The sequence below is a fragment of the Chiloscyllium plagiosum genome, chromosome 18 (assembly GCF_004010195.1).
Source record: "Chiloscyllium plagiosum isolate BGI_BamShark_2017 chromosome 18, ASM401019v2, whole genome shotgun sequence".
Classification (NCBI taxonomy): domain Eukaryota; kingdom Metazoa; phylum Chordata; class Chondrichthyes; order Orectolobiformes; family Hemiscylliidae; genus Chiloscyllium; species Chiloscyllium plagiosum.
The window spans coordinates 5,876,424-5,887,863 of record NC_057727.1 but is presented as its reverse complement, the minus strand read 5'-3'; the positions used below and the strand labels follow the sequence as shown (position 1 = coordinate 5,887,863).

The window sequence follows — 11,440 nt, the reverse complement described above, 5'->3', positions numbered from 1 at the left end:
TGCACAGAAGATATCATTTCTCAATCATGCATTGTGTGAAAGGTCAGGCAGTGGCTTTGAAGGTAACTGACGGGCAATGTGATCTCCTGGAATGAGAAAGAGGAGATCGGAGGGGAGTTTTATTGAATATTTCTCCCCCCCTCCCCAACCACCAACCCCCCCCACCTTCTTGTGGTTTATCTCTGGCTCTGTTTTTGCTTTTTCCGGGCGATGACATGACTGTGGAGGTGAGAGGGAAGCAGGAATTAGCATGGACTTACCCATTGTGATTCGGGGGCATGTTTGAAGAACCAGCTGATCTATATCTGGCCGTCACCTCTGGACATTTGTATAAGGCTATTAAGACAAAGACAAATCCCCACTAAATCACGAGGACAATGGAGTTGGTGGGGGTGTGGGGGGGGGCGATGGGGTTTGCTTCCAGAGAACCATTCAAATGAGATGGGAGGGACTAAAGAAGGTTGTGTTTTAAGTGGAGCATGTCAACCTAATTCTACACTGTAACCCCACCACTCCCCGACCATCCCCTGGTCCTCATCACCATGGCAACATCTACCATTCCCCATCGAAGCCATCGAATTTCTGTACCCCCTCTCTTTTCCTGCTCTTCCATTCCCTCCACAACCCTCTTGCACTGGCTTTCAGATGCAGCAGTTGCCAATAAAAGGGACTATTTCTGGTTCCAAAGTCTCAGAAAACTTCACGTTGCAAAACTCCATCAATCATTCCCACAAGGCCCCTGTTCGTGGGTGCGATGTCCTTCTTTCTCATGTTCTCTCTCTCTCTCTCTCTCTCTTTGTCTCTCTCCCCTTTATACCACATTCTTCTCAATAACTTTGCACCCCCCCTACCATTTTTGTTATTTTTAAACCTTTTATCACCATCAGTCACTAGGTATGTTACATTTAAATTATAGCACAAGTTTCAACTAACAAGTATTTTCACTAAAGAACATTCAAATGAAAATGATGGCACAAAACACATTGTTTTGGAAATATATCAAAGCTCATGGAACTCAGTTCTATATCAATCTTTTTTAAAAGTGGAATCACTTCTCTTTTTTTTCATACTTTTTTCTCTTCCTTTTTTTTAAATTGTAAATTGTGCAAATTTTAGCAGTAACACTAACTGAGGAGAACAGCTGTCCAGTTCATGTCCCAGCATCTCATCAGCTCAGGGACTCCTCTCCCCGAGTTACCTACCCCCATCCCCTGACAGCCCCCACTCCAGCCCTGCCCAGTCCCAGGTTACGTGACTTCAGCGCCCGGCCAATGCAGCTGGGGGCGTGGAATCTGCCGACTGCTGAACTCCCGTACCCCTGGACCCGCTCGGTTCCCCGGGCCTCTGCTAGACCCGATGTGCACACTGCTCCGTTCACGTTTCTGTCTCCCTTATCCCCGCGCTTTCCCCCGCCCATGAACCCACCCCCCATTCACCCTCCCCACCCACCCCTCCCTCCCCAACCCGCGCGCACACAGACAGACAGACAGACAGACAGACAGTCAGCCTACTAGGCTCCAAGTGACAACTGAGCTCTCTCTGTCTTTCTTCGCCCACCCCGTCCCACCCTCGCTTTCTCCTCCATCGCTCCTCTCCTGGTGAAGCCTCAGCTGCTACATGCCATAGCGTCAATCACTTGTTCCAGCTTACTCCGCAGTCTCTGCCTCCGTGCCTGCTCATCCTTCTCTAGAGTTGATAAGATCTGAAAGGGAGAGAGGGGTGGGTGGATGGGGAAAGAGAGAAAACAAAACTGTTACTCAGCACGCTTCGAGAACCGTTGTGGAACCCCGTGGACCGTCTTGGTGCCTGCTCTGAGGACTGGTCTTGGACACAACCCAGAGAAAGTACATTACACTAGATGTGGAGGGACTAAAACAGCAAATTGCTGGAAAAGCTCAGCAGGTCTGGCAGCATCTGTGCAGAGAAATCAGAGTTAATGTTTTGGGCTGAGTGACCCTTCCTCAGGAATTATGGTAGCTAGGAAAATGTCAATTTATATGATATGGAGGGATTGGCTTATGAATCTCCACAGTGTGGAAAGAGGCCATTTGGCCCATCAGGTCTGCACCATTTCTCTGAAGAGGGGTCACACCCTATTCCCATAACCCCCTGTATGGTTAATCCACCTGGCCTGCACACTACGGGGTAATTTAGCATGGTCGATTCACCTAACCCGGACTGTGGGATGAAACCGGAGCACCCGCAGCAAACCCGCGCAGACACGGGGAGAATGTGCAAACTCCACACAGCCAGTTGTCCGAGGATGGGATCGAACCCAGGTCCCTGTGAGGCAGCAGTGCTAACCACTGAGCCACCATGAGGAGAGGTTCAGTAGGTTGGGCCTGCACTCATCTGAGTTTATAAGAATGAGAGGTGACCTTATTGAAATGTACAAGATTGTTAGGGGGTGTGAAAGGGGACATGTGGACAGGTTGTCTCTTGCCTGGGCGAGTCCAGGACCTGAGGGCATTAACCTCAGAACGAGAGGTCGCCCAATTACAACAGAGATGAGGAGGACCGTCTTCTCTCGGAGTGCAGTGAAACTGTGGGATTCTTTACCCCAGAGGGCCGTCGGGGCTGGGGCATTAAGTGTATTCAAGGCTGAGGTTTTTCATGAGTGAGGGAATCAAGAGTTATTGGGAAAAGGCAGGGAGGTGGAGTTGTGGATTATCAGATCAGCTGTGATCTCAGTGAATGGCAGAGCTGACTTGATGGGTCGAATGGCCTACTCCTGCTCCTCTGTCTTACGATCTTATTTCATTATGCTTCAGTCATTGCTCGGTGGTAGTCTGGAGTGAGACGGCTCCCTTCCTGGTGCAGTACTGAGGGAGTGCTGCACGGTCAGAGGGACCTTTTTTCAGATGCAAGATTTCTGATGGACATGTCAGATTCTGTGGCAGTATTCTGAAAAAGAGCAGGAGGGCTCCCTGTCCTGATCAACATTTATTCCCCCCGATTACCATCACCAATTCTAGTTAGTACTCGTTATGGCCGTGTTTCCTCAACCACAACTGTGACCACACTTTGTGGTTGACTGGAGAGTGTTTTCCCGATATCCTGAAATCAGGAAGGGCTTTGTAAGAATCCAGATTCTTCACAGATCCGACAATCTACAGCGGACAGGATAGAAAGAACAATTCTCAGTGGCAAAGCCCCACAAATCACGGGGCAATTTAAAGTAAAAAACATTTGTCCCTTGTGACACAAGTTTCTCTGGTGAATAGCATCACTTATCAAAGAAAGGACCTCCACTTCCAGAGATAGAGCTACCATCAATGCAGCCTCAAGCTGCAGCTTTATACGACTTGGGATATACCGTGCTTAGAGTATTGCATTCCATTCTGGTCGCGACATTACAGGAAGGATGGGGAGGCTTTGGAGAGGGTGTGGAAGAGGTTTACCAGGATGCTACCTGGATTAGAGGTATGGGCTACAAGGAGAGGCTGGAAAAACTCAGGTTGTTTTCTCTGGAGTGGCAGAGACTGAGGGGAGACTTGATGGAAGGCTTTAAAATTATGAGAGGCATAGATAGGGTTGGCGGTCAGAATCTTTTTCCCAGAGTTGAAATGTCTAAAACCAGGGGGCATGCATTTAAGGTGAGAGGGGTAAAGTTCAAAGGAGATGTGAGTGGCAGGTTTTTTACACAGAGAGTGGTAGGAGTCTGGAATGTGCTGCCAGGGGTGATAGCAGAGGCAGATACTATATAGGGGCATTTAAGGAGCTTTTAGATAAACAGATGAATATGCAAGGAATGGAGAGATATGGAGCAAGGGCGGGCAGAAGGGATTAGTTTAATTTGGCGTCGAGTTTGGCACAACATCATGGGCCGAAGGGCCCATTCCTGGGCTGTATTGTTCTCTGTTCTATGAGTTTGCAACACTGGGTATAAAATCCCAAGAGTGTTTAGTCTCTCAATTTGTTTTGGGAATGGTGCTGCCTCCTTCCACTCCCCTAATCTCTTTGAAATGACACATTTTTAGCAGGTTAGTTGAGCAGCTCAATATTTCACATCACGGCCTCACTGCGGGTTACTGTCTTTCGCTGGTGGCTGGAAGGGAGAACACCAATTAAACAGCTCATGAGTGTCGAGCCTACCATCAATTAGAGGAAGTGGGGGCTTTGTTAACCATCTAACTAAGTTCATCATTGCGTCCAGTGTCGGGGTAATGAAGGACAGTTCCCAGCAGTCAATGGTTTCCTTCAATATCTCCACAGGCTTTGCCTCAGAGACAGTGACCTTATGCTGCTGTCTCTGATTGATGGCAGACTCCTTTTACAAATTACACTCAGCATAAGACCGTAGGAAATAGGAACAGGAGTAGGCCATCGGCCCCTTGAGCCAGCTTTGCATTCTATAGGATCGTGGCTGATTCCACATTCCTCACATCCCCTTTCCTGATTCAGATGAGCCAGAAAACATTCCCATGAAATGTATCAATCAAAGAAGGAAGATCTCACATTGATATTGTCCCTTTAACAATCTCAGCAACGTCCCAAAGCAGACACAAAGTACATCTGAGGTGCAGTTTCTGTTGTAATCTAGGAATTCAGCAGATTAATCAAAGATGCTACTAATTAGCACATTCATATTAAGCCTTCGACCACAATAAAATGTCAATGAATTATTCAGTTGAACAACAGTAATTGGAAAGAATATCAGCTGATTAGCAGATTTCACAAGACCTATTCTTGTCTGAGATCACTCATTCCAGTCAGCGGCTCTCCTTGTTTCTGACAGCCGTAATCAGGGAACAATATATTTAACTGTCCCCTTTAAACAAAAGATGAATCTTTAAAGACCATGTGCCAATTAAAGTCCACGACTTTAGTAAATAATGTTGTAAGTTGGACAGTGTGTCTTTGCTGATACCTTCGCCTACTTTCTGAAGTAAGTCTCAATCTGTTTCCCATCTCACATAATAATTTCAATAATCCCAATTCCTTTTCCAGTCAGAACTGAAATAAAAGTTAGACTGGCATTGGAGGCAGTCCAGAGAAGGTTTATTCGGCTGATCGCAGGTATGGAGGGGCTGTCTTATGGGGAGAGGCCTAGTAGGTTGGGACTGCACACTTAGGAGAATGAGAGGCGGCCTGATTGACTTGGAGATAGTGAGGACTGCAGATGCTGGAAAGTCAAGAGCCGATAAAATATGGAGCTGGATAAAGCACAGCAGGTCAGAGGAGCAGGAGGGTTGACGTTTTGTTTATTGAAACACAGATTTTTAGGGGACTTGATGTGGACAATTTGGTTTCCATTGTGGGACACACTAGGTCCAGAGGGTACCATCTCAGAATGAGGCCACCCATTTAAGACAGAGATGACAAGGATATTTTTCTCCCAAAGGGCTGTCAAGGCTGGTCACTGAGTATATTTAAGGCTGAGAGAGACAGATTTCTAATCAGTTACTGGGTTACTGGGAAAAGGCAGGAATGTGGAGTTGAGGATTCTCAGATCAGTCATGATCTCACTGAATGGCTGAGCAGACTGGATGGGCTGAATGGCCTTTCTTGGCTCCTGCATCGTACGGTTTTACGGAGCTGGAATTGTACACAGATTGCCCAAGGCCTGGGGATTGAGGCCTAGGCTGGAGCATAGTGCAAATGCAATGCCTCTGTTGGCAGCTCCTCTCTATCTCCTTGTGATGACAGATAGCATTGACCATTCTTCAGAGAGTTGAGGGTACACTCAATAACTGCAGCATCACAGTTCCGCTGGACTTTACCACCATCCTGGAGGTGGCAGTGCAATATCTTAATGTTCCTTCAGAGGGCTAGCAAACAGGCCGAACAGCCACTCTCTGTGGAGTAACCACCTGTATGATTCTGTGACAATGCTTCTAAAGGTGCTTCATTGATTGTAATGCACAAGAGACATCCTGAGGTTGTGGAAGATGCTTTATAAATGGAGGTCCCTGGCTGTTGGAGACATTCCATCCTGGTATTATTTGACCTTTATAATAGGAGAGGATGAATTAGACTTGGGCCTCTCTCCCTGGAAAATCCAGGGTTTGAGGAGATAAGCCAGTGATAAGGGCTTTTGCCTGAAATGTCGATATTCCTGCTCCTCGGATGCTGCCTGACCTACTGTGCTTTTCCAGCACCACTCTAATCTTGAGTGATATATGTGTCCCAGTTCTTAAGGAGCTTGGAAAATAGGAGCAGGAGTAGGCTATTCGGCCCTTCGAGCCTGCTGCACCATTCAATAGGATTGTGGCTGATCGTGCAATTCAATCCCCAGTTCCTGCTTTTTCCCCATTCCCTTTGATCACTTTAGCTCCAAGAACTTTATCTAATTCCTTCCTGAAAACATTCAATGGCTTGGCCTCAACCAATTTCTGTGGCAGAGAATTCAACAGGCTCCAAAACTCTCTGGATGAAGACATTTCTCCTCATCCCAGTCCTAAATGGCCCCATATCCTTAGACAGTGACCCCTGGTTCTGGACTTCCAGATCATTGAAAGCATTCTTCCTGCGTTCGCCTTGTCTACTCAGGTTAGGTAAGGTGTTATGGGGGTGGGGGTGGAGGGAGCAGTGAAGGGGGAGGCAGAATGAAACGAGAGAAAGGTGCTAAATAATCAGGCAATGGGGAAGTGGCAACAATGGGGGAGGCAATGGCCTGGTGGTATTATCACTGGAGTGTAAATCCAGACACTCAGCCCACCCTCTGGTTCACTCATGTCCTTTCGGGAAGGAAACTGCCATCCTTACCTGGTCTGGCCTACATGTGACTCCAGACCCACAGCAATGTGGTTGGCCCTTAACTGCCCTCTGGGCAATTAGGAATGGCCGACAAATGCTGGCCTAAAACAATAAAAAAAGCAGTGCTCCCCCTAAGCTTCTCACATGTACGACCATATAGCAGCTGAGGGATCCTGCACAGACACTATCATCCTCTATATCAATGTGCGCTGCGGTTTAAAGTTATTGAGGAGATTAACGCAAAGTCTGTGCAGTAACGACAAGGACTAGAGGACACAGCGGCTGACAACTAGAAAGCTGACGGGCAGCCATCGCCAATCTGGTTTACACTGCATTTGGGAATTGAAGCTAATTACAGAATTTAAAAATAACTCCAAAGAAACAGGCACTTCGACAAAGCCTCCCACTCAAAATGGAGCTTACACCTAATCAAGGCAATATGGTATTCGTGTGTCTTTCCCATGACTTCTTTTTATCTTCGTGTCTGCCACAAGCTGTTGTTAATTACTGCTGCAAAGCAAGTCACCAAAATGGAAAGACCACAGCGACATCTCAATGCACAGCGTCATTAGCGACAGGTTCGGAGCATCACCTTTCAGGGTGGGTAAGGAGCATCAGGAGGTGAAACTTCCCACAGAGCAAGGGACTGGGGTTCACCGCAAGGTACGGAAGGCTAAAGGGAGGTTTAATCGAGGCGCTTAAAATTATCCAGGTAATTCCAAGAAAAAGGTGCTGAAAATCTGAAAGAAACACTTAGAGCACTCGAGGAACTCGGCCTGTCTATGGAGAGAGAAACAGTGATAGTGTTTTAAGGAGTTCAGAAAGGTCACACAAGTTTTAAAATAGTAACTGTTTCTCTCTCCACAGATGCTGCCAAGTTAAAAAAAAAGTTAATAATTTCCAATGGCTCAAAGGTCAATAGGGAATGGGTACAGTTTAGCAGAAGAACAGAGATGATGTGAATCATAGAATCCCCACAGTGCGAAAGCACACCATTCTACCCATCTAGTCCATACCAACCCTCTGAAGTGCATCCCACCCAGACCTACCCCACAACCCTCCATTTCCCATGCCCGGTCCACCTAACTGCACATCCCTGGGGCAATTTAGCATGGCCAATCCACCTAAACTGCACACCTTTGGACTGTGGGAGGAAACCCATGCAGACATGGGAAGAATGTGTAAACTCCACACAGACAGTCGCCCAAGGGTGGCTCAGTGGTTAGCACTGCTGCCTCACAGCGCCAGAACCTGGGTCTCTGGCGCTGTGAGGCAGCAGTGCTAACCACTGAGCCACTGTGCCACGTTTCCACATGTTTAGAATTTGGAATGTGCTGCCTGGTCAGATTGAACTGTGGCCTGTAAGAGAGAGTTTGATGAACACATGAGGAGAAGAATTGTCAGAACAAATTATAGTGGCTAAATGGATTGCTCCTTGAGTGAAGTCATGTCAACTTGACTCGTCAAATAAACTTCTCAGATCCAGACAATTGTAGATTCTTTTATCCAGAGATTAGATTAGAGTGGTGCTGGAAAAGCACAGCAGGTCAGGCAGCATCCAAGGAGCAGGAAAATCGAAGCTTCGGGCAAAAGCCCTTCATCAGGAATCCCCTTTTGCCCGAAACGTCAATTTTCCTGCCCCTCGGATGCTGCCTGACCTGCTGTGCTTTTCCAGCACCACTCTAATCTAACCTCTGGTTTCCAGCATCTGCAGTCCTCACTAGTGCCTAGTTGATTCTTTTATCCAACTTGTTCTGACACACCTCTGGTCAGGAGCAACTGGGACTTGAACAGCGGTCTTCAAGCCCACAGGTAGAGACACTACCCCCTGCAGGACCAGATCCCTTCAGCTAGAACATACAGCTGCCTGCAAACTGGTGATGGGAAAAGAGTGAGTGGCAATTCTCCAAGGTATTGCTGTTACTCCTGTGGGTATTATGATCAAAATCACAGAGTCTAAAAGCTACAGTAAACTTCTATAAATCAGCGGGACTTGGGGAATGGATACAATGAAAGCAATTCTGGATTTTCAATTCTTGCCCAGAGACCTTGAACGGTAGAGCAGTGATATAAGGATTTGAAGAGGTTGAATAAAGAGAGGTGAGTTGATCTGGTGAGGGTGAAAGTGACAGGGCTGAGTTTATGGCCTGACAGGGAAGGGATGGAAGCTTCCATTGAACATAGGAAATTACTCAAGTACTGAAATGACTGATGACTGTCTATTTCAGCTTCTGCCAAGCAGGTACCCGTATGATACAGTGTTAATGGAGTCAGTGACTATTCACAACAGTCACTGAGTTGACAACAGTCCCCGGATATAACACGAGCAAATTCCCAGAGATGGAAAACATTTCTTACTCTTCGTTATTCATGAAGAGGACATGGATGTCCTTCAGCCATCATTTATTGCCCAGGAGAAAGCAACAATGAGCTGCCTTCTTGAACCTCTTGTGTCAGCGAGAGGGTTCCATGATATTGACCCATGACAGTGTTGGAGAGGGAGTCCCATGATATTGACCCATGACAATGTTAGAGAGGGAGTTCCATGATATTGACCCATGACAGTGTTGGAGAGGGAGTTCCATGATAATGACCCAAGACAGTGTTGGAGAGGGAGTTCCATGATATTGACCCATGACAGTGTTGGGGAGGGGGTTCCATGATATTGACCCATGACAGTGTTGGAGAGGGGGTACAATGATATTGACCCATGACAGTGTTGGAGAGGGAGTACAATGATATTGACCCATGACAGTGTTGGAGAGGGAGTTCCAAGATATTGACCCATGACAGTGTGGGAGAGGGAGTACAATGATATTGAGCCACGACAGTATTGGAGAGGGGGTTCCATGATATTGACCCATGACAGTGTTGGAGAGGCAGTTCCATGATATTGACCCATGACAGTGTTGGAGAGGGAGTTACATGATATTGACCCATGACAGTGTGGGAAAAGGAGTTCCATGACATTGACCCATGACAGTGTTGGAGAGGGAGTTCCATGATATTGACCCATGAGAGTGTTGGAGAGGGAGTTCCATGATATTGACCCATAACAGTGTTGGAGAGGGAGTTCCATGACATTGACCCATGACAGTGTTGGAAAGGGAGTTCCATGACATTGACCCATGACAGTGTTGGAGAGGCAGTTCCATGATATTGACCCATGACAGTGTTGGAGAGGGAGTTCCATGATATTGACCCATGATAGTGTCGGAGAGGGGGTTCCATGATATTGACCCATGACAGTGTTGCAAAGGGAGTTCCATGATATTGACCCATGACAGTGTTGGAGAGGGAGTACAATGATATTGACCCATAACAGTGTTGGAGAGGGAGTTCCATGATATTGACCCATGACAGTGTCGGAGAGGGAGTTCCATGATATTGACCCATGACAGTGTTGGAGAGGGAGTTCCATGATATTGACCCATGACAGTGTTGGAGAGGGGGTTCCATTCGATGACATTGACCCATGACAGTGTCGGAGGGGGAGTTCCATGATATTGACCCATGACAGTGTTGGAAAGGGAGTTCCAGGATATTGACCCATCTCAGTGTTGGAGAGCGAGTTCCATGATATTGACCCATGACAGTGTCGGAGAGGGAGTTCCATGATATTGACCCATGACAATGTTGGAGAGGGAGTTCCATGATATTGGCCCATGATAGTGTTGGAGAGGGGGTTCCATGATATTGACCCATGACAGTGTTGGAGAGGGAGTTCCATGATATTGGCCCATGACAGTGTTGGAGAGGGAGTTCCATGATATTGACCCATGACAGTGTAGGAGAGGGAGTTCCATGATATTGACCCATAACAGTGTTGGAGAGGGAGTTCCATGATAATGATGACATTGACCCATGACAGTGGCGGAGAGGGAGTTCCATGATATTGACCCATGACAGTGTTGGAGAGGGAGTTCCATGATATTGACCCATGACAGTGTTGGAAAGGGAGTTCCAGGATATTGACCCATCACAGTGTTGGAGAGGGGGTTCCATGATATTGACCCATGACAGTGTAGGAGAGGGAGTTCCATGATATTGACCCATGACAGTGTAGGAGAGGGAGTTCCATGATATTGACCCATGACAGTGTTGGAGAGGGAGTTCCATGATAATGACCCAAGACAGTGTTGGAGAGGGAGTTCCATGATAATGACCCAAGACAGTGTTGGAGAGGGAGTTCCATGATAATGACCCAAGACAGTGTTGGAGAGGGAGTTCCATGATAATGACCCAAGACAGTGTTGGAGAGGGAGTTCCATGATAATGACCCAAGACAGTGTTGGAGAGGGAGTTCCATGATAATGACCCAAGACAGTGTTGGAGAGGGAGTTCCATGATAATGACCCAAGACAGTGTTGGAGAGGGAGTTCCATGATAATGACCCAAGACAGTGTTGGAGAGGGAGTTCCATGATAATGACCCAAGACAGTGTTGGAGAGGGAGTTCCATGATAATGACCCAAGACAGTGTTGGAGAGGGAGTTCCATGATAATGACCCAAGACAGTGTTGGAGAGGGAGTTCCATGATAATGACCCAAGACAGTGTTGGAGAGGGAGTTCCATGATAATGACCCAAGACAGTGTTGGAGAGGGAGTTCCATGATAATGACCCAAGACAGTGTTGGAGAGGGAGTTCCATGATAATGACCCAAGACAGTGTTGGAGAGGGAGTTCCATGATAATGACCCAAGACAGTGTTGGAGAGGGAGTTCCATGATATTGACCCATG

General features: G+C 47.1%; 1 protein-coding gene across 1 annotated transcript in view; it reads right to left on the bottom strand.

Annotated features, from left to right (window-relative positions):
• Window positions 1-938: 938 nt before the first annotated feature.
• LOC122558817 (plexin-A1-like) overlaps window positions 939-11,440 on the bottom strand; it is a 41,552-nt gene continuing 31,050 nt past the window's right edge. The window contains exon 9 of the mRNA XM_043707611.1: window positions 939-1,702. Within this exon, the coding sequence (XP_043563546.1) occupies window positions 1,607-1,702 (96 nt within the window). The 3' untranslated portion in view covers window positions 939-1,606. The remainder of the gene's footprint in view (window positions 1,703-11,440) is intronic.